Raw genomic sequence first — 24793 nt, forward strand, 5'->3', positions numbered from 1 at the left:
TGAGTCCTGTGTATTTTATTTTATATATCTAAAGACACTGTTCTGAGAACAGGTCCAGTTTTACCAAACTGCCAGAGGGATTAAGGACACAAAAATGGTTAAGAAATTGTGCACTACCGTAAGATACAAATTCCACAACCTGACATTTGAAACCTTATACAATTTGATTCCAACCTAAATCTAGAGGCTTATGACATATTAGTCCACTTTATACAGTTCATATTGCAGTACTGTTCCCTGTTCCCTGAACTTGACATGATGGCTCTTGCCTCCTTTGGGGCATAGACAATCATTGTCCATGTCCAGCATGTACTCCCTCTTCCTCTCTAACTTTTAGAATTCTTATCTTTCTTTAAGGATCAATTCAGAGGCTAGTTTTCCATGTAATCTTTCTTGCTGATCATCATCCCCTCCTCTCCTGCTCCAATCAAAACAAAAAACAAATGCTCTCTTCCCCTTCAAATTTTCCTAGAGAACTATGTGGATAGATATGTCTTTTGACCTCATTACTACCTACTTGTTATTATACTTATCTGCATACATTTTATCTGTTCCTCTCTATTCCCACCAAAAAGGAATATAAACTCTGAGAGCAAGAAAGGACTGTGTTATTTTCTAACTTTCTATCTTCGTTGCCAAACGTAGCTGAATGACATTCTGTGGTGCTTCAGATTCCTCCTACATAAAATGAGAGAGCTGGACCATGATTACTGAGGTACCTTCTAGCACCAGGATCTTCCACTCTCAGGTATCGTAAGTACCAATGGTCATCTTGAGTGAGACTGCCCAAGTCCCTCAAGTGGGAAATACAATTTCTGCTCTATTCTATTTTATTACAGAAATTGTAATTGGGAAATAAATAAAAATACAATACAATATAACTAATGTTAATATGTGGGGGTTTTTTAAGTCAATATGGCCTGTAAGAATGCTTCTATTTGAGTTTGATACCAATGGAACAGAATAGAGCACACATCTCATGTTTTTCCTAAGTGTTTATTGCCATACAGAATTAACTTCTCCCTGACTACTAGCTGTAAACAAAAAGTCAACTATAAAACAAGATTTAAAAAAAAAAAGATACCGATTAAATAACTTTTCTCTCTAAACTTCATCTATCACTGCTTAATTTAATTTCTGTTCTCCAGAACAATTCTAATCTAAATACAAACTGATCTATGCTTAGGACCTAAATCCTATTAACTTCAGAATCCAGCATTAAAGGCCCTTCACTATCTACTTAGAGTAATCTGAGCGATGAAGTTCAATTATATTCCACACCCCCATTGCCCTTGATAGTAGTCTTTTCTCCCTCATCACACACTTCTGATTCTGATTTCTAATTCTCTTCTCCCTCCAGAAACTAAGTTACTAATCTGGTACAAATATCAACAAAGAATGAACTTTCCCCAGTAGTAGCTCTTCTTGCAAACTGCTACAGGTATCTTTTTGTCAGAGACTTCTTAAAACAATACATTTTTTCTCTTCAAAAACATTTAACAAAATGGAATATACAAAGTTAATAAACAGTTACATAGTAATTTTTTTCACATTCACCCCCTGAATATTACCCCCAAAAGAACACCTGGCATCACAGGTGAAAAATAAAGGGAAATGTAGATTTATAAACAGAATCAAATCAATATGGTAGTCATTTTTTTCTATCTCTACATTGTTTCATATCCACACATATTACTTTAAAGAAAAAATGAAACAAAACAGAAGCTCATAATCATCTACTTTAAAGAAAAGAGGAATACAAGGGGGAAGTTTCCTGAATCCTCAGGGAACTGAAAAATCAGTCCAACGGGGAATATCTGATTCAGATAATACTTCAGAATCCCCCAAGAAATGCAAGAAATCTCAGATTCCTTCTGTCCTTTAGGGATAAGACCAAAATCAAAATACATCTGCGGGCAACTGATGTGGGATGGAAAAGGAAGAAAGGAAACATTTATTTATTAAGCACCTACTATGTACTAGGAACTGTGCACTTTGAAAATATTATCTAATTTGATCCTCTCAAAAACCCTAGGAGATTGGTGCTCTTTTTATCCACATTTTGCAGTTGAGGAAAATAAGGTAGATAAGGAAATAAGTGACTGGTAAGTGTCTGAGACCAAATTTGAAATCAAGTCTTCTTGTCTTCAGACCCATATTTTCAAAGTGTTTTGTACAGTTCCTTGTACATAGTAGTGCTTCATAAATGTTTCTTTCCTTTCTTCCTTTTCCATGCCACAACAGATGCCAAGAGACATATTTTTATCGTAATCTTTATCCACTGTTTCACCTAGCTGCCTGTACAGCCACCATTGGTCTGTGTCTGTATCTGTATCCTCAAACGTCCCTAAAACCTTTCTGAGGCTTAGGGTGCCAATTAGAGAGTATACAGGAGTCACTTTTAAAGGGCTATGTAAGAAACTGTATCACTGAACCCATCAGCAGAAGAGAACAGCATAAATAGAATTCATGCCTGCAGTTATTGGCAACAAGCCAGTAGTGATCAAAATACAAATACCAGACTTTCCCAAATTGTCTAGTCCCTCATATGTCAATTAAGTAAGGATCACACATGAGGCTGACAACACGTATCATTCTTTTGTCATTGGGCTTCTGCAGGCAAAGTATTAAAGAAAATAAGACCTATCTAGTACTTTAAAAATACAAAGAAAATAGCCTGGCAACTCTCGAATGTAATCAATCCAAACATCTTACCTTTGGCTGGCCCCTGAAATTCCATTAAATGAGTGGTCATTGGCACAAAAGAGAAAAAAGAGAAAAAAAAATTAGTCAAGATAGTTTCCAAAGGTTAAAGATTATAAATATTTACAAAAAAATTCATCATTGAGCATTAAAACAATGCAGAAAATAGGACAAAAGTGTCAACTTTAAGAAAATCATTTCAACTTCTTAAAAAAAAGTGACTGACTTAAAATAATCTATTACTCTTTAATAACCAGTGTTTGGGTGTGAATAATCATCAAAGACTGGCAAACCCAAAAATCTAAGGTATAAATCATAAAAGGTTTAATTGCATAACTTTTTTAACTCTTGAATAACCCATTTCTCTATACATTTTAAGAAAACCAAGAAGAATGTTTGCTTCCCATCTTCAACTACCTATCTCCCTACCTTTCCCCCCCAACTATGCAATATCATAGGAATAATAAAAGTAAAATGAATGTTCTTAGGACAAAGGACTAAATAAAAGTAGTTCATAGAAGGATATCCAGAGTCATCACTAACTGGTCTATCCCCACTCAGATTCTCTTTCTCCTTCCTACCTCCCCCTTGGCAGACAAAGTAAAGATTCTCTTGCCATCTGACCCAGAGCAGGATGGATACTCCCTCCCATAAATTAAAAGAGTTTAAGGAAAGGAAAAACTAAATATAAATGTCTTTTCTGTTACTTAAAAATTACCTGCCCAATGAAATAATAAAGACTGGAGATTAGGTTCAATTAAATCTGACACTGATTATTCTAACTCTGGACATATTTGTCTACTTTAGTAAATGGAGGTGAAAATATTAAAGATTAATGCAAAATCAGGGGGCAGCTAGGTGGCACTGTGAATAGAGTACCAGTCCTGAAGTCAGGACGACCTGAGTTCAAATCTGGTCCCAGACAGTTGACACACTTACTAGCTGGTTGACAACTAGTAGTTGACACACTGACTTTACCTTGGGCAAGTCACTTAACCCTAATTGCCTTGTCTTCCCCCCATCCTATTCCCCCAAAAAATATTAAAGCAAAATTGTCAAGGTAACATTAAAGCAGGGCTCACCCAAAAGAATAATCTCAATCTTAGTCTTTTCTACCAGTCCCACCTCTGAGTTTTAAGATAGAAGCCAGATAAAAGAGTAGATAGATCCTTAATTATATTATACTGGGTCACTTTAAACAGAGATGGAAGAATAGGAGACTCAAAAGGTAAAGCGAGAAAGAAAACTTGGTTATATTAGTTTCCTCATTTTTATTTGGTATCTGCCTGGTGCAAACCCCACACAGACTTTGGAGCATACACAGGTATTGCTTCCTGACTGTTTACCATGTGAAGAGGAGCTTTTTCCGTTGGCTGCCGAGCCAGAATCAAAATGCAGACAAGTCTCCTACTGGGGCAACTTTCACCTTAGTTCCCACCTGACTGATTCCTTTAAGGAAAACATGTTGTACTGTAAACCTTTGGGCAGGGACATTATCTCCCCACCCAGGCCAAAGTGTGGCCCATTATTTTTTACCTCTCTAGGTAAAGGACTATGAGGCTAGGCAGTGACCTTGTGACCTTCAAAAAGTCACAGAGAGGGGCAAGCAAGGTAGCACAGTAGACAGAGGACCAGCCTGGGAGTCAGGAGGACCTGAGTTCAAATCCAGTCTCAGACATTTGATACTTATTACCTGTGTCACTTAATCCAGACGGCCTTGCCCACCCTCACCCCTTCCCCCACCCCCCCAACCCCCGCCAAAAAAAAAGTCACAGAGAACAGTCCATCAAAGGTTTGGTAGCTAGAGCCCATGCTAGATTTTGGAGAAAATTTAGCCTTTGAGGAGGAAAGTCCAAAATAAGCTGTCTGACCCAGCAAAACAGTTGATCAAAGACACCCAAAAGAGGGTAACAGTGTATCATTTACTTGCTGTGCAGCATTCAAAAGTTGTCTAGGTGGGATAAATGCTTTATAGCAACTGATTTAAGTTTGAATCCACTCTCCCAAAGGACCAAGGTGGTATACAAAAGAGTGTGCCTCTAGGTGAAGCGGGAAAGTGTTTTGTGACTTTCTGATATACTTCTCTAAATAATTCCTTTGTAAAAGCTAATTGACATTGGTTACCAAATTCTGGCACATTAACTCGCTGGAGAGTAGAAGATATAAAAGGGAGATACTAATGAATGATATTGGGAAGAAGACACCAGAATAGGAGTTCAAACTAACATCAGAGAAAAAAGATCCCCTCAGGGATATCTGTAGAACAGTGAAGGGAAGATGAAGCTAGCAACCTTGCTCTGGGGGACCTGACTCCTCACTGTGGATGAGAATTGGGATAGAGACCTTCAAAAGATATGAAGGACTACAAATGTAATTGGAAGACAAGAGGTGGAAAAATTCTCTTTTCTCTATCTCTTTGGGAAAGAAAGCCAAAAAAGAGGGCATGGAAAGGGAGAAATAAGTTAAAACAAAATAAAACAAAAAAACCTGCATATCAAATGACCTTGGCTTAGTTGTACAAATAAATCTCCTAAGAAATGTTCTAACACAGAAAACTTAGTTGATCCTTTTTTTGGGAGATGGGGGAGGAAAAGGTTCCACATAGGTGCCAAATAATTAGTTACAATTTGTAAGACTGGACCTGCCTTCAGATGTTATACTTTTGACTGTTCCCTCTCATCACCTCCATATCCAACTAGCTGTCAGTTTTGCTTTGCTACTACCTTAATTCAGTCACTTATCGGATAGGCAAGCTAGAACAGATATAACAGGGAACCCTGAGTATGAAATAGGAGGCAGCATGCGTCACTTGGGTCAAACTACTGTCCCTAACTTGACTACCATTTTCCTTAGATTGTGGTGGAGACGGCTTCAGGACCCTGACCCCAATATCCCTGGGAATGGCAGCATTTCTGATTAATAAAAGCATGTAATCCTGTGGAGAAGTGGTCCGTCATTCTCAGTACTACTACCACAGCACCCTAAGAACCCCTGAACCTTTCAATAAGCTCTGTAGCTGAACATTATCTCATTTAGGACTCCCCTGGACTATTAGGATGTAAGCTTCAAAAGCAGGAAATGTCTTAGTTTTCTGGTTTTTTCCCCAGGGCTTAGTACAATATTTTGCACATAGTAAGCACTTAATAAATGTTTGTTGTTTTTTTTTTTCATCCATTCACTAATTCATTCATTCTATGCTAAACAATTCTAATTGATTCCTAATTGGTATCCCAGCTCTGGTCTCTACATTTCTAATCATTTTTCACACAGCCTCTCAGTAGTAAGGAATTTCTGTGGCCAAGACAAGTACGTAACCAGGCTGAAGTAACCTTGCCTCCCCCACATATACTCCCTACTTCCACCTCAGAAACTTGCACTAGTTCGTCTCCATTGAAAATTCTTAAATTTAAAAATAAAAATCTATAAATTTCATGAGGTCAGCTTAGGAAGTTTACCTCCTCACTGAAACTTTCACGGCACCTCTTCTTCAATGCCCCCCAACTACTATTCACTCTATCTTCAAATTACCTTGTATTATGATTGTCTGCATATACTCCTTATGTACATATACACATACTATATAACTTAGTCTCTTTGAATGCAGGAATAGTTTCATTTTTAGTTTTGTATTCTCATGCTTACAAACAGAAGGCACTTAATAACTGATCGGTGAATTGAATGTTTTAGAATTTCCTTACAAGCAAAGTTGTGAAATGGAATGAATTACTAACAGTTATATAATCCCCCTTTCCACTGGTCTTTATAATCTAAATTATATTCTCCTATGACGATGTATTTGGAGGTAGCTAACAGTGAGGATGGGACAAAGTAATCTATTACAGTTTCTTCCAGACTCATGATTCAATGATTCACGCCATTAGCAACAGTTTCTGCTACCAGTAACATTTCCCAAAACACTTCAAATTCACTAATTTCCTCCATTCTGATTTCCAGTGAAGGAAAAAAAATCATGTGCTTCTCAGCATCCAGATGTAAACTTATTATTCACAATATTTATATAATTGAAAATTCTGCCTCATTTATTTTCCTGGGAGAAAACGTTTTCCTACTTAGAATATTTTGAGGATAGCTGAAATAAAACTGTCCTTCACAGAGTGAAGATTATTCATTCTTCTCACTGGGATGTTATATAGTAAGCTCAGAAACCATAATCAAATGTCAAACTTAGATGAACACACTGCCCTGAATTCATAGCATAGTAATGAGAACTAAAACAGACCAGTAAATTAATTACAGAGCTAACTTTCCAGCTTGGTATTCTTATGACTATACAAGTGAAGCTCAAGTAACTTCTATAGCCACAAGAAACTGAAAGATGTAATTACAGCTCTTTCAAGCCCCACCCTCAACCCAAGAGTACAGCTAGAGTCCAATGCAATACTACTTCACTTTTCTGAGGATCATGGATCCAATAACCTCACTTACCTGGAAAAGACTCAAGCAGCAGAGTATAACAGTGTATGGAAAAGAGCACTGGATTTTCATTCAGAGGAATTGGTTTGCACCTTGAATCTGCATTTACTATTGGTATGGCCTTCAGCAATTCATTTACTGTCTTTAGCCTTCAGTTTCCTCACTTGTAAAATGAAGATGATGCCTAACATCTCTTCCAGCTCTAAATCTTTAGCTCCTAAGCAAAAAGGGCCTCTAAACAACCCAAACATGGAGAAACTCTATGCATTTTTACCTACCTACCCAGAGAGAGCCTACCCCAGAATTCATGGCCCTCAACAATCTAGTTTCAACCTATTTGTGTCTAGCTTTATCTTCTACCACTCCCTTCCCATATTTTAAATTCCCAACAATCTATATTACTTGCTATCCATCATTCATGCCCAGCCCTCTCCTCTTTCATGACTTGGCTCATGCTGTCCCTCCATGTCTGGAACAGACTTCTGCATCACCCATCTCCAGTTGGTGAAATTGGTCCTTCCTTCAAGTCCCAACACATGCTATGTCCATCACATCACCAAGGCTGGTCCGGGCCAGAGTGACTCTGCTTTCACGGCACAGTTCACCACCTTTGCTCCTGTCACATTTGATTTAAATACATGCAAAACCATCTCACAGGACTTACAAGATGGCAAAGATCATCTAGTATAAACACTGAACTTTACAAAGGGAGAAACTGAGACTCAGAGAAATGCAAGGATTTGCCAAAAGGTCACACATCTTTTAAGTATCAGAGCTAAGACTTGAATACAGCTCCTCTAATTCCAAATTATACTTATACTACAACAGATTTATAAACTCCTAAAAGATGTGGACTGGGGGTGGACCCAAGATGGAGTAGAAACAGGACTTGCCCGCAGCTCTGGCTTCCACCTCCTCCAATACATGTAAAAAATTACTCTAAACAAACTTTAGAGCTACAGAACCCACAAAGCTAAGGAGAGAAGGAAGCCTGGCAGGAAGGATCCATCACAGCTTGCTAGGAGCTGAGAGCAGTCCTGCCTGAGCCACAGTTCAGCCCCAGGGCATCCCCTAGAGCAAACTTCACTAGAGTAAATCACCAGCAGCTGTAGTGGTTTCCAGGCTTCTCAATCCATAAATTCCAAAGACTAAAAGGTCAGTGTGGAACTTGGTTGGTCCAGGGGAGGATACAAGAGTGCAGTCCAGATGCTACCCCTGGGGTGAGAAACAGAGGAGGTGCAGTGGCTGCTTCCAGAGCTCCTGGCCTGCAGACTGGTAGGGGGACCAAGCAACCATTCAGACTAAGTGGTCTTGCTTTGACCTGCTTGGATCTGGATCACGGTCTTGCAGGGTGGTCCTGAGGTCTGACCAGTGAGCCAGAACGTGTGGAGGCTGTAGAGAGGGCACCAATCTAATAGCTCTGGCAGCTGCAAAAAAACCAGCAATTTGGGACATAGTTCTCTCCATTCTGGAAACAGAGTTCTACCATGGCAAAGAGCTCAAAAGTCAAGTAATTGGCTGCCAATATGAGCAAGCAAAGGAAGAACAAACAGACAACAGAATCCTTTTTGGGGGACAAAAAAGATCAAGGCATGGAGCAGGAAGAAGACATGGAAATCAGAAACCCTGCATCGAAAACCTCCAAGAAAAATATGAACTGCTTACAGGCCATGGAGGAGCTCAAGAAGGATTTTGAAAATCAAGTAAGAGAAGTGGAGGAAAAATTGGGAAGAGAAATGAGAATGAGGTAAGAAAATCATGAAAAGCACATCAACAGCCTGCTAAAGGAGACCCAAAAATACACTGAATAAAATAACACCTTAAAAAATAGACTAAGGGGCAGCTAAGTGGCACAGTGAGTAAGGGCACCGGCCCCAGATTCAGGAGAACCCGAGATTGGTTCCAGCCTCAGATACTTAACACCCACACAAAAAAACTGGCCGTGTAACCTTGGGCAAGTTAATTAACCCCAGTTGCTTTAAAAAAAAAAAACTGACTAACTCAAATGGCAAAAGAGGCCCAAAAAGCCAATGAGGAGAAGGATGCTTTAAAAAGTCAAATTTGCCAGATAGAAAAGGAATTTCAAAAACTTACTGAAGAGAATAACTCCTTCAAAATTAGATTGGAGCAACTGGAAGCTAATGACTTTATGAGAAATCAAGATACTATAAAACAGATCCAAACAAATGAAAGAATAGAAAGTAATGTGAAATATCTCACTGGAAAAACCACTGACCTAGAAAATAGATCCAGGAAAAGTAATTTAAAAAAAAAATTTTCTACCTGAAAGCCATGATCAAAAAAAGAGCCTAGACACCATCTTTCAAGAAATTATCAAGCAAAATTGCCCTGATATTCTAGAATCAGAGGGCAAAACAGAAATTGAAAGAATTTACTGATCGCCTCTTGAAAAAGATTCCAAAAAGAAAACCCCTAGGAATATTAAAGTGAAATTTGAGAGTTCCCAGGTCAAGGAGAAAATACTGCAAGCAGTCAGGAAGAAACAATTTGAGTATTTTGGAAATACAATCAGGATAACACAAGACCTAGCAGCTTCTACATTAAGGCATCCAAGGACTTGGAATATGATATTCCAGAGGTCAAAGAAGCTGGGACTAAAATCACCTACCCAGCAAAACTGAGTATAATGTTACAGGGAAAAATATGTTCATTCAATGAAATAGAGGACCTTCAAGTATTCTTGATGAAAAAACCTGAGCTAAACAGAAAATCTAACTTTCAATTACAAAAAACAAGAAAAGCATAAGAAGGTAAACAGCAAAAAGAAATCATAAGGAACTTATTAAAGTTGAACTATTTACATTCCTACATGGAAAAATGATAATTGTAACTCATAAGACTTTTCTCAGTATGAAGATAGTTGAAGGGAATATATATACACACACACAAGGATGTATATATATACAAATACATAAGTGATTGCGGGCATTTGTATGTTCATGTATATAGTCAGAGGTCACAGGATGAGTTGAATGTGAAGGAATGATATCTGAAAAATAAAATTAAGAGGTGAGAGGAATTTATTGGGAGAAGAAGAAAAAAAGGAGTGATAGATTAGGGTAAATTATCTCATATAAAAGAGGCAATAGAAAACTTACAATGGAGGGGAAGGGAAGAGCAGGAAGGTGAAAGGGAATGGGACATCCTGATTCTCACTGAATTTGGCCTAAGGCAGAAACAACATACATACTCAATAGGGTATCTTACCCTACAAGAAAATAGGGGGGTAGGGGGATAAGAGTGGGGAGAACAGAAGGGAGGACAGATTGGGGGAGAGGGTAGTTAGAAGCAAACATTTTTGAAAAGGGATAGGGTCAAAGGAAAAAAATAGATTAAACGGGGGCGGGGGGGGCAGAATAGGATGAAGGGAAATAAAACTTCACAATATGAAGGGAAATATAAATTCACAATATAACTACTATGGAAATGATGTGGGTAACTCACATGTACAATCTATATTGAATTGCTTATCTTCCCAATGGGAGTGGGTAAGGAGGGAAGAAGGGGAAAAAAATCTGGAACTCAAAAGTTTTAAAAATAAATGTTTAAAAATTTGTTGTTTTACATGCAACTGGGAAATAAGATATACAGGTACTAGGATATAGAAATCCGTCTCACCCTACTAGAAAGTTAGAGGGGCGAAAGGGGAGGACATAAGAGAAAAAAGATTGGGGGAAGGGGTATTCAGTAGGCTTGCTATTTTGGGGTGGGGAGTAGGGGAAAGATGGGGAGAGAAAAAATTGTAACTCAAAATCTTGCGAAAATGAATGTTGAAAACTAAAAATAAATAAATTAAAAAAAAAGATGTGGACTATGTGGACCACACGTTACATTTTTAATCTGTGCCTCCCCAGTAACCAGACAGTACACTGCACACAGCAGTTAATATTTTCTGAATTAAAATGTCTCATTTTACATCTAATTCTAATAGGTGTCCAAATCTGTTTGACTAACCCAGCACAGATTAAAAGCAAAAAATGAAAAGCAAAACGGTACTCACTAAAACCATTAAAAAGTGACTGCCTAGCATGAAACATGGTGACAGAAAAATTTTAAAGAGTGTAATATCCCAGGAGTAGTTGTATCAAAACAAAGAAAAAGGCCTAGTAACTCAAGTTCATGAGGCTCTTTAGTTATCAAAAGATAGGCAGAGAAGTTAGTATGTCTTATACTTTAAGAAGGCAGAAAAGAATCTAATATATACATTTATATTAGCATTTAATATGTATAATTCCCATCAAATATGGTTACTAAAAATATTCCATTTAAAGATACAAGAATCTTCAAAAATGTATATATGAAAGTTATATACTAAAAGGCTATAATCTAGTCAATTTATAAAGATGTATTAATCAGAATTTTCCAATTAATCTTTAAAGATGAAAAACAGTGCAAAGCACAATACAAGTAATGAAACTTACTTTGCAACTATTATACTTATATAAATATAAATGCCTAACATGACCTAGCACTTTTCAGTCATTCCCTTCATGCCTCTATTAAGATTTATTGTTTATCCAGTCTCTTTTATTTTTCTTCTAATATGGTTATCAATAGTATTTACTTTGCAATATTTCAGAAAGGTCTTTCCAGGCTTCTGTTCTTTCACTTGTCTGTTTTAACTGCTTTACAGTATTCCATTACATGAAGGTAACAATTTATTTTTACCATTCTCTGATTGCAGGGCATTTCCACTTTATTTAAGTTTTGTTTTGTTTTATAATTATGAATAAGACTGCTACAAAAATCTTGGAATAGACAGTTCTTTGTTTTTGATAACACAAGATATATTCATGACAAAAGAATTACTCATTCAATGGGTATGACAATTTTTAAAACTTTTACAACACATTACCAGAATCCATCTATCAACAAACAGTAACCTTAAGCCAGGCACTGTGCTGGGTGCTAGGTGTTGGAAAAACAAAACCAAAAGTCAAACAGTTCTTGCCTTTAGGGAGCTTACAAATGAAAACCATCCAAGGAACAACAAATACTGGCTTGCTAGAAACAAAATAGACACATGGTATTTTTTGGTGAAGCCACAAGCAGCTAGGAAGATCTGGTAGGACATCTGGAAGACTGGGTTTAACCTTGAGTCTTGGAAGAAATTAAGGGATTCTAAAAGGTTCTACAAATTGGCAATTCCACAAGCAATAAATGAGTGCAACTGTTTCTCTAAAACACTAGTACTGAATTTCAAAGCTTTTGATTATTTTAACTATTTTATCAATTAAACAGGTGTGAGGGGGTACATAAAAGATTTATTTTAATATGCTTCCCTTTACTGCTTAGTCTGAGAACTGTTTCAAGTAATTATTAAGAAACTATATTGCACCATATGAAATGTCACATTTGACATCTTTCAGTCATCTAACCCTTATCCATATATGCTTGAAATGTAAAGCTCTTTTCCAATTAATTTCCATTTCAAAATGATTAACAGATTCTACAAGAATGCCAGAAATGGATCAATGAATGAAAGAAAAACCTCTATTACTTACCAACTCACATACTGAGTGATAATCACTGAGAATACAAATAGAAAAGGTAAACAATCCTTGCCCTCTAAGAGCCTTCATTTTAATGGAGCAGACAACACAGATAAGGAAAGAGTGGCCAAGGAAGAGAGTTCTAGTCTGGAGAGTCACAAATATGGTGAATGGAATAATAATGGGGCAGTCCACTGACATACTTTTTTCCAGAGACAATGGTAAAGTAGATTTTATTATAGTTCTCTGAGCAAGAGCTAAAGAAAGGTGACAGAGAGTAAAAAGAGGAAAGGGATTCTGGCAGAAAATGACCAGTGCACATGGTCCCAAGGAAAACAGTGCTCTGTGGCTTAGCTCCCCACACACACCGTCTCTGGTGGTCTGGTTTGAAGAGTGGTGAAGCAACAGTGACTAGAAGTAACCAACAGCATCCCTCCCATTTAAAAATAAAAAACAATACTGATTTAACTGATGCCTTTTGTCTTAACAAACAAACCTCTCCCACCCCAAAATGAGCCTTCTTTGTGACACAGAGAAATGTTTAAGCCCACCTTACCACCTGGCAACTAGTAAAAAATGACAAAAAAAAAAAAACAACTAGGAGTCATCAATACTGGAGGTGTTCCACAAAGACATCCAGGTGTGCTATCCTGTTGGTGGGGCTATGACTCAGTTCAAACATTCTGGAAAGTGGCTTGTAATTGTGAGAAGGAAGTAACTAAAACACCTATACCCTGTGACACAGATTCTCCAGCTAGTCATCTATCCCAAAGGTATCCATGACAAAAAGATCCACAATAAGTTGGAGTAGCATGTTTTGCAACAATACAGAACTGGAAATACAGGCTGGCAAGCCAAATCTAAAATTCTACCTTGCAGGAATTCTTTCCCAATCCCTTGAGTGCCTCCCCTCTGTGAATTATCTCTCATGTGTCCTAGACATACTTTGCTTCTACATTAGTTGTTTGTATGCTCTCTCTCTCATTAGACAGTGAGTTCCTTGAGGGTGGGGACTGTCTTTTCCCTTTCTTTGTATGCTCAGCATGTTTATTAGCACAATGCCTGGCACATAGTGCCCTTAACACATTTTTATTGACTGACCAATTGAAGATGTTAAAGTAGCAAGAAGCTTTACAAAGTGGCCAGAATTTCAAGGAATGTTTGAGAGTATACCTTAGAGAGTAATATGATTACCAGAGCAAAGGATATCATCAAAAAAATTTATGATCATAAAAGATATGCTGGTCATGTGGCAAGAGAAATGGATAACCATGGACAGCCTATGGATGTCTCAAAATAGCTTGAAAGTACTGACATATATTGGGGTGGAGGGACCTTTATCACTGCTAGGAACATCTGGAGGATCAGGAAGTTTCTTACAGAAAGCAGAATTTTAGGGGGAACTTGAAGGATGCCAGGGAAGTCAGAAGATAGAAATGAGAAGGCAGAAAATTCCAGACACTGGAGAAAGCCAGTGAAAATTCTGATATGGGAGTGTCTTGTGCAAGAAATATCAAGGAGGCCAATGTCACTTGGATTGTACAGTATATTAAAAGGAGTTAAGGTGGAAGAAGATTGGATAGGGAAGAAAAAGTCCTCTAGAGTATGATCAGGGTATTAGTTACCAGTGGAAAGGCCTGGTGCTAGTGAACCTCTTTTGGTAAAGGGGCTATAATATTATTCACAAATCAAATCAAAATGACAAAATTCACTTTGAATGGAAATCCTAAAACAACTTTCAAGAAGTATGCAGAATTTTTTTGCCAAAGGAAATCTCACAGTAGAAACATGCTTTCATTATGTTCCTATGTATGCCATCTCTTGATCCAGAATAAAATATTATCACTTATTTTTTATTTTTGTAAATATTTAAAACTTTTTCATTTTAAAGCTACTGGAATTTTAACAATCAGAGCAGTCTGCTTCCAAAGGATGGCCTACTCTCACCCACGCTACAATGAATGTTTACATCACAAAGAGCTTATTCTGATACGCCCATAATACGTAATTGTATTGCTATTGCTTTTCCCAACTCAGCAGGCAGTACCAGTAACTGAGCTATGATCTGCATAATTACTAATATTTTAGCTCCCTACCTGCCCCCACACAAACTCTTTACCCATAAAATAAAGCTAGCCAAATTGAAAACTAGGTTTATATTGGAGATAGAATTTATTAATCTATTATCTCCTAGCCAACTATTTAAGCAAAAAGTCATCATTACAATTTCCTAACATCATTATATGCACTATACATCTGGGATTCTGTGGTTCAACTACAAGTGTTACAGTTTAAGAGAAACACTGGCACTAAAATACCTGGGCACAGAAAATGATGCCCAGGACAAAGGTTTGGAAACCATACAACTGATAGAACTGGGAATATTTCTGCTGGAGAAAAGAAGACTTTGGGAAGACATATAGGTGTCTTAAAATATTTAAAAGACTGTCACATGGAATATAAAATATTATAGATGAAAAAAGAAATGTGTCAGTCATCATGAGTTCCCTCTTCTAACTTCTAATCCCCAATTCTCACATTTTTTATTCTAGTTTCTAAAGAAGTGGGCCTTCTCCTCTCCAAAGCCAACTCTTCTACCTTTACCCTTGATTCAGTCCCCTCTTGTCTCCTCAGAATACCCCAACATACATTCCCCAATCCCTCCCTATCTACTAGATACTTCTCTACTGTACACAAACATGCTCAGGTTTTCTCTGTCCTTGAAAAATACCTGACTATGCCATCCCCTCAAGCTACTGTCCTAGTCTCTCCTTCCTTTCACAGCCAAGCTCCTATAAAAAGCTATCTATATTTATTGCCTTTGTATGGGGTAGGGGATCCCAAAAAAACCCTTAACCAAATTTTATAAAACTCAGAGGCATCTCAAGGTAGAAACAGGAAAGCATTTATTCAGTTCTCGGGAGAAAAGGGCGTCACCTCCACCAGGACAGACTAGTGGAAGGAGGCTTGTTACAGAAGACAAAGCTAGGTTATATACCCTAGGGTAAACAAACCTCCTCCCACCACTATCACTCATTCCCATTGGCTGGGAGGCAGGCTTACAATCTAGGCCTGAAAATTCTCTCTGAAGACAAAGAAATAGGGTACAGCCAATTCAAAATGTACATGTCCTTATCTGGCAAGCTTAATACTGAGGTGGCAGTGAAGGAGGGGGAAGGGTCATAAATTGGGTAATTTCTAGGAAACTGAAACTTAGGCCTTTCCAGTCTTCCAAAGCCTGTCCCTAGTTTCGAGATAGTCTCTCTCCCACCACCCTGAGGAGTCTTCACAGAGGGTACATCTCACTCACCTTCACTTTTGCAAACCATGGCAATCTGGTTTCCAATCTCATCACTCAACTGAAAGTGATGTCTACAAACTTATCAGTTATCAATCATCATCAGCCAAATGCAATAGTCTTTTTCAGTTCTCATCCTTTTAGAAGCAGCATTAGACACTGGCTACTCTCTCTTCTCTGAGTTTATGACACTGTTCTCTCTTCTTCAGTTTCTACCTATCAGCTTAATGCTCTCAGTCTCTTTTGTTGCATCAACACCCATGTTATAGAATCATAGATATAGAGTTGTAAGAGCCTTCAGAAGTCATCATTTTATTAAGTGAAGATAGTGAAACCAAAGGTTTGTCCCCAGTTACACAGATAATAAATAAATAGCAGAGGTAGCCTGTAAACCCAGATCCTCTGACCCCTAAAGGGGAATTTAGCCCAAGAGCCTGTCCCAGGCTCTTTTCTACTCTCTCTATACTCTTTCTTGTTTGATCATCTCACCTGCATCTAATTATATCTCTAAGCAGATGGACTCAAATTTATATTCTATTTTCCTACTGTCCACATTTTATAACACCCAAGTAAATAGAAGCATTACATATATTTTTTGTCCTTGTAGCAGGAGTCAATTGTCTCTAAGATTCCTTTGCTTTAAAACCATTTAAAATTACTTGTGGGAAAAGTAAAGAAAAAGTATATATATAAAAATGGAAACCTTGAAAAACAGTACAATACAAACTCTACAGGATAATAAAACCAACAGCAATCATTTATAAAATAAGGCAGAAAATATCATCACTTCTAGGAAAGAACCCAAACAGCCAAACTTAATTTTCTACCAACAGAAAACTATTATTCCCGACAATTCATTTTAAAAATAAGAAGCAAATAAGCTTTTTAGCTTTTGTAGTATTTGCTGAGGTCAGTTCTATTAACTTATCATTCAAAATTAGTGTTTTAAATGAATGCAATTATCTCTAAAAAAAAAAAAGATAATCCCCAAATTACAAATGAACTGTTGCAAAAACTCTTTTGTAAATCCATTTAGAGGTTAGAACACATTTTCCTACATAAAAATGTTATAAGTAGTAGTGAGGCTTCTATGATAAACCTCAAAAGTCCATTTAACTGTCTTCTCCACTAAAATATAAGCTCCTTGAAGGCATGGCTACTTTTGCCCTTTTTTGTATCTCTACCACTGATGACCACAATACCTTTCACATAGTAAGCTTACTTAGTAAACTTATTAAATTTAATAAAACTAATTGGTTAAAGGAGTCAATTAGTAGATCACAATAAGCTAATACACTAGTTTTATTAAGTAGCTCATAACTCTTAAAATATGCCTTTATGCACAAACTATGTTTTACATATAATACATATACATACATTAAAGGAAGAGGAATAAGGAAAACTTGGATCAAAGATATCCAAAAGCATCTTTATTCACTGCTGGTTGTTTGCTTGTTGGGTCTGCCTTATAAGGTTAATGGTTGCCCAATTTTTATATTTATTTGTTTAGGTTTTTATAATAAGTTTATAATTTTTTTAAAAAATAATGTAATTCTCTGGTTAACCCATGGCATTTTTTAAAATCTGAAATGGTGGAAAAAAGGGATAGTAGAAGAGAAGGAATGTCTTTGGGGTAGAGGGGAAAAGAAGGTGTTGTATAATGTCTCTATGCTTCCTAAAATAATTCCACTTTTTTTTTTAAACTAATTCATATGAGTTTGACTAAATTCTCAAGTTCTCTGAGTGGAACTGGGCTCCTACTTTCCCTCAACCTACATTAACAAGATCCTAGATAAAACACAGAGATGCCAGCACAGACAAAGACTCCCTACTGCTCAGAGATGATTATAAGAGGAGAATGAGGTTAATCGGGGGTATATAATTAGGGTGACTAATTTCTCCAGCAATTTTGGAACATGGACTTGTACACTGCCAAACAAAGACTACGGTAAATTTCCAAAGCTCTCTATCAGTTCACTCTTCCTTTATTTTCTCCTTCTCTCCTTACCAATTTTGGCCTACTTTGGTTTTCTCCTTTCACAACAGAATTCTGATCCTTTTTCTAGATGGCTATACTTTGGCTTTATGCCTCAAATGAGCTGAAGCTATAAATCCCCCAGGGAGAACTAAGTGGTAAAGATTCATAAATATTGTCCCATCTCTCAGCTAGAGAGAAACAGAGAGAGAGAGATAGAAGACTAAGCTAATCACTCTTAAGATCACAGCTCTCTAAACAATAGGTATTTATTCATAAATATTTACTGAATTGAAATGACTAAGAACAGTAAGGGACTTGAGGGATCATCTAGTCCAATTCTCTCCTTCCTGGTACAGATGAGGAAACTGAGACCCAGAAAGGTTAGGGAGCTAAGTGACAGAACTAGAGTTAAACCTGAGTCCTCTAACATAAGTCGCTTTTCCATGTTCCTCCCCAAAATTATCTTTTCAAAGAACTCTCTCCTCTAGGAAAGGATAGAAGGAGAATATTGGATATGAAATAAGGCCAGAAGGATGCAGACAGTCATTTCTCTCTTGCACCAATAGGGTAACTATCTCGTCTTCTCCAAAACAAAACAAGTCCACCAGCACATATTAAGTAACTATTATATGCCAGGCACTGTGAACACAAAGAAAATCATCCCTGCTCTCAAGAAGTTTATAGTCTAAAAGGGGGAGATAACATGTAAACCATGTACAAACAATATACACACAGGGTAAATTAGAGATAATATCAAAGAGAAGGCACTAAGATTAAGGAGGCCTGGGAAAAGTCTCTTAAAGAAGCTTTAGCTGATATATAAAGCCACAAGGTGGACATGAGGAGGCAGCCAGTAAAAATACCCTCAGCTGAGGAAGAGTGTCTTGTTAAAGGAAATTGGTGTCACTTGTTCTCAGAGTATGTGGAGGGATTAAGGTGTAAGAAGACTGGAAAGAGAGGAAAGAGCCAAGTTATGAAGAGCTTTAAAAGACAGGACTTTATATCTGATCTGGAGGTAATAGGGTACCACTGGAATTTAGTGACTAGGAGATGGACATGGTCAAACCTGCACTTTAGGAAGATCAATTTGACAGCTACAAAATGGATTGGATTTGGGAGGGACTTAAGAAAGGGAAACCAACCAGCAGGAAACAGAAGAAAATGTATTTTTTAAAAATTATCATTTAATTTTAATTATCTAGAAAAAATATTTAAAGCAAAAATTTGTATGCAAATACCAGTATGAAAATTCCACATACCATGGCAGATTAGTCTCAGATAAATCCTCACTGGTTCCTTAGGCACACAGAGATTAAATAACTTGCCCAAGGTCACACAGTGTCAGAAGATGAAGTCTGAACCTCGGGCTTCCTAACTCCAGGCCTAACAGCTTTCTATCTACTATATCAGGCTGCCTAATAAAGAGTAAAAAACTTTCCTAAGTTTTCATGTCATGCCTTAGAATGGAATGACAATATGATTCCACTTTCTTCTAGAATGCCAAATCTTCATTACTTTATTCTTGTTCTATGACCTGTCCTAATAAACTTCTTACTTACTCATCAGCCTCTCTCTAGAGGCACCTTGATGACTCAGTGGATAGAGTGCTGAGCCTGGACTCAGGTAGATATGAATTCAAATCTTGCCTCAGACATTTATTAGCTGTGTGACCCTGGCTAAGTCATTTAACCTCTGCCTGAATTTCCTCAACTGTAAAATGGGAATAATAGCACCAATCTCACAGGGTTGTTGGGAAGATGAAATGAGATATTTGGAGGGCACTCAGAACAATGCCTGGTATGTAACAGGTACTCAATGCCTGTTGCCCCCCTTCCACCCTCTCTAAATCTTCTGCGGAATACTATACCATACCCAGACCATTTGAAATTATGCCATCATTAGCTAACACTTCCACATTGCTCAAGGGCACAGCATTCCTCAGCTGCTTCTAGAATAGGTGGACCAGAGAGTACAAAATGAAATACATTTTCTGACATAGCCAATATACTGCCTTATTTTTCCAAACTGTACTTAACTGTTTAGAAGAGAAGGATTTGATTTGTGGCTGGTGGGATGGGAAGGAAAACTGGGGCTAGTAATAGTGCAGCAAGTAAATGAAGAAACATTTAAAAATGCTCAGAAGAACAGGGCGAAGATCAGAAGGGTACACAGCCCAGCAAGGTAGTTTTATTACTATCTTGTTAAATTTAATATGCTTTAGGGGGGCAGAGTCAAGATGGCGGAGTAGAAACATGATCTCCAAGCAGCTCCAGCTTCCCCCATCCCCAATCCATGTAAAAAGGGGACTCTGAACAAACTTTGGAGCTGCAGAACCCACAAAATGACACACACAGAGAAGCTAACCTCCAGCTGAGGACAGCCGGCAGGCCGGCAGCAAGCATCCAGTGCGGTGCTCTGGGAGCAGAGCCCAGGCCCTCGAGAGCATCTGGGAGTTTTAGCCCCAGGGTGGGTCTGACCAGCCACTGGCCAGAAGATCTCCAGATCAACTGCAGCTGTGGCTGTTTCCAAAATTATCAATACATAGATGCGAAGGACAAAGTGAGAGGTCAGTGCAGTCTGGATTTTGGGACCCAGTAAGTGGGAGTGCATGGCTTTTGCCCCTGGGGTGAGAAGCTGCTGAGACGCCCAGCACAGCCAGACAGCGCCATGTGGCAGCTTCAGCTCCTGGCCTGCAGAGTATAGGGGGACCAAGCACCAGTCTGAGGGGTAATCGCTCTTGCTTTAACCTGCTTAGATCTGGATTGCAGTCTAGGGTGGAGGTCCTGGGGTGTATGACCAGCTTGCCAGAGCGTGTGGAGGCCTCAGAGAGGGCATCCATCTAATACCTCCAGCAGCTGAGAAAACCCCAGGGTTTGGGACAAAAGCTCCCCTGTCTGGTGGCAGAGTCCTACTGTGGCAAAAAGCACAGGGGTCAAGTGACTGAGGGGCGACATGACCAGGCAAAGGAAACAAAGCAGACAGAAGATTCCAACATTAGACTCCTATTTTGGGGACAAAAAGGAGCAAAGCATGGAACAGGAGGAAGACAGTGAAGTCAGAACTGCACAAAAGCTTCAAAGGAAAATATGAGCTGGTTACAAGCCATAGAAGACCTTAAGAAAGGTAAGAGAAGTGGAGGAAAAATTGGGAAGAGAAATGAGAACTATGCAAGAAAATTACGAAATGAGAGTCAACAGCCTAATTGAGGAAAATAACACCTTAAAAAACAGACTAACTCAAATGGCGAAGGAGATTCAAAAAGGCAATGAGGAGAAGAATGCCTTAAAAAGCCAAATTTGCCAGATGGAAAAAGAATCTCAAAAGCTCACTGAGGAGAATCATTGCTTCAGAATTAGACTGGAGCAAATGGAAGCGAATGACTTTATGAGAAATCAAGATGCTGTTAAACAGATCCAAACAAATGAAAGAATAGAAGGAAATGTGAAAATATTTCATGGGAAAAAACCACTGACCTGGAAAATAGATCCAGGAGAGAGAATTTAAAAATTATTGGACTACCTGAAAGCCATGATCAAAGTAAGAACCTAGAAATCATCCTCCAGGAAGTTCTCAAAGAAAAACTACCCTGACATTTTAGAACCAGAGATAGAGCTTGAAAGAATCTACCGATCACCTCCTGAAAAAGATCCCAAAGAAAACTCCTAGGAATAAATTTAATACGCTTTAACAAAAAAAAAACAATGTAACAAGTTCATAATTTCATATACAAATGTTGAAATATCAATGTTTCAAAAATGAAAATTTAGATTAAAAACTATAAAAGTAGGCAGATTACATGTATCTTTATATGTCATTTAGCACCATGTCATGTCCATCCAAACAATAAACTTTATTCCCTAATATTGTGTTTATCTATTTTCCCAATTGTATGGGAATCACTAAGTTTAGACTCTGCTTTTAGACCTGAAGACTGTTGTGTGGTAGCATTAGATTGGAGTGAGTACTGGGTTCTAATACCAACTCTGCATGTCACTAATTAGCTGCGGGACACTGAACAAGTCACAGCTGTCCTGGGCCCCTTCCAGTTTTAACGTCCCATATCTCATTAATATTAACAATAACTCATCACAATCTTTTTCAGAGTTTGGAAGGAAGGCATAACACACAACAGCTGGTTGTTATATCCAATGTACTGATCAGTTTTGCTAATTTGTTCTTCTCTTCCTCCCCCCACAAAAAGATCCTTTGTTACAAGGAATGACCCTCAGAGAGATGGAGAAAGAGAGAAATCTATGTGATATAAAAAATAATAATAAAATGCATTTTAAAAAAATAATAGCTTGTATTTATATAGCATATTTATAGTTAACAAAGCACTTTCCTCACAAAGACTTTTGAGAGTTAGCTAGAGCAAACATTGTTGCCATTTCACAGATGAAGAAACTGAGACAGAGGAAAAGTGACTTGTCCGGATCACAAGATGAATTAAGATCAGTCAAGCCTGGAGTCCAGGTCTTCCAGGTCCAATTCCATTACATTAAGTTGCCTCTTCATTTGTTCCTGCTCACTGATACTTTAAGTAACTGACAATGCTTTTCATTATTCAGGTCCCTTCTAGATCTAAGATTCTGATTCTAAGGCATTCAAAGTAATCAAATCTAATGCCTCATTACACTGAAAATACCCTTGGAAAATCCTTAGGCAAAACAGGAAATTACCCCATAGGTAGCAACAAAAAGGTAGGACTGGGAATAGAAGAAAGCTGCAGAACAGCTGTGATGATTGCAGACTCCTCAGGTTCTCCCCCCAGTAATGAGAAACTGACATATGCAAAATCCAGGAAGTCCAGTGCCCTACAAGAAGAGGCCACCCGACTGCAAAGGGGGAGGGAGATTTATTCTTCAATTAGCAGAAACATGGCCACATTTAAGTTAGCATCATATACTCACAGGCTACAGGGCATGATGGCACACACTACTTTAATTTTGCTTTTGGAGGGGGTAGAGGAATCTTCATGGGCTGACCTCTACAAGGAACCCTATCAGCACAGGGCTATATTATGGCTTACTTATCTTGAAGCAGAAAGGTTCTAACTATAGCCCTAATTCCTGATAAGTGACCAGCCTAATGGTTCCTTTTTACTAAGAAATTTGGGATAATTAAGCATATTAAAAAAAAAAAACCCATTTGTTAAGTACTTCCTATGTTGAAGGTGCTGTGCTAGCTAAGCCCAGAAGACACAAAGACAAAAAGAAAACAGTCCTTGCCCTCAAGGAGCTTACATTCATAAGCATAAGTTAATAACTATGGGTAATTTCAAGTTCAACAAAAATTCCTCAGAAATAATTAACAATAACGTCCCCATTTTGCAGATGATAAAACTGAAATTCAGGGAAGTTAAATGAATTGCTCAATATCACACAACTTCTAGGTATTTGGGGCAATATTAAACCTAACTTGTCCTGACTATCTTCAAGCCCCTGTATAACACTAATGTTCAAAACAACGAGCCTGAGTCATCAATAAAAACTTTATACTAGCAAATATGTAATAGACTTCAGAAAGACTTTTGTCAAAACCACCAAAAATTTCAAAAGCTTTTCTTTTGAGTGCTTAAAGATAAGCCTGAGAGGGGCTCGGTAGTACAGTGAATAGAGCACCAGCCCTGGAGTCAGGAGGACCTGAGTTCACACCCAGCCTCAGACACTTAACACTTACTAGTAGTGTGACCTTGGGCAAGTCATTTAACCCCAATTACCCTGACTTCCCCCCTCCAAAAAAAAAATAATGAAATAAAAGATAAGCCTGAGTTTCGTGGAAAATTCATGGGCTCCAAATTTCTCAACCACAATAGGTTAAATGAGATAATACTGTGTGCATATTATTCATCACTTTTCTCCAAGGTCTGAGTAAGGGACCAGGGGATCCTGAAGTGTTGCAACTCCAAAAAGACAAAAACTGCAGCGCTATCTTGGGATACTAACTTTTGGATGAAAGTATCAATTTGTGGTTACTGTGAGATGATTCTGAATGGGGCTAGGGCATCTCCTGGGTTTGGCTAGTTTTAGGAAATGAATGAATTTAACAGATCTTTTATTGCTATGGATCCTAAAATAATCATGAGGAAAAGGTTATATTCAGAGGCATAAAGGAGAGTCAGGTAACCAGACCTCCTAATGGGGAAGGGGGGATGTCATGCCATGCCCTATTCTTTAGACAACATGTACTGGGTGAATAAGTATTCCAAGAAGCATCCAAGTAAGAGGCAGATCCCCTAGAGATAAACTATGAGGAACTCTGGATTATTCCATAAATTACATCTAAAATAAACTGGTAATAGGTTAGTGAGCTTTGCATGTGGTTTTAGAGCTAAGAGGCAATCCTGAACTAGGATTTGGAACTTCCTCTTCTCCACTCCCAGCTAAAGTGTTAGGAAAGACAAAAATGAACCAGTTCCTCTCCTTTGCTGTACCTGCCCAACATCGTGAATTGGGCACTTTAGACAGGAGCCTGGATTATTAAGGGTGGCAAGGAGAGCAAGGGCAGAGTAACAACACTGCATCCCAACCCCCATAGCTGAAAGGAGCACATACACTATTCACCCCTCCTCTTGCCATGGTGTCTCCATTTTACTAGGTTTGGAGGAAAATCTGTCATTTTCCCAAGTTTATAAAAAATACTTTTTTTTCCTTTTCTACTGAACAAAATGAGCTGGTTAGAACTCAGGTGTTGTCTATTCATTAAAATAAGATACTAGTTGTAGTTTGTAGAAACATCAATAAAATGAATTACTATTCTTACTTAAGTCTTTTCCCTCCTTACTACTGGTCAAGTTCCCAATTTCAGTGAGTCTCTTTCTAGTGTAATTACTCTTTGGGAAGACTGAGGTTTTCATTTACTTCTGAG

At 38.0% G+C, this 24793-nt stretch overlaps 1 protein-coding gene across 3 annotated transcripts in view; it reads right to left on the reverse strand.

Moving 5' to 3' along the window:
- Positions 1-24793, reverse strand: part of KIF13B (kinesin family member 13B) — a 278821-nt gene that overhangs the window by 183958 nt on the left and 70070 nt on the right. For all 3 annotated transcript variants that reach the window (XM_069075652.1, XM_069075655.1, XM_069075653.1), the window contains one exon: positions 2716-2728. In XM_069075652.1, the coding sequence (XP_068931753.1) occupies positions 2716-2728 (13 nt within the window). The remainder of the gene's footprint in view (positions 1-2715; positions 2729-24793) is intronic.

Source organism: Petaurus breviceps, unplaced genomic scaffold (assembly GCF_028583685.1).
Source record: "Petaurus breviceps papuanus isolate PSGF00001 unplaced genomic scaffold, PetGlider_PUasm1.0 90919, whole genome shotgun sequence".
In the NCBI taxonomy this organism is placed as follows: domain Eukaryota; kingdom Metazoa; phylum Chordata; class Mammalia; order Diprotodontia; family Petauridae; genus Petaurus; species Petaurus breviceps.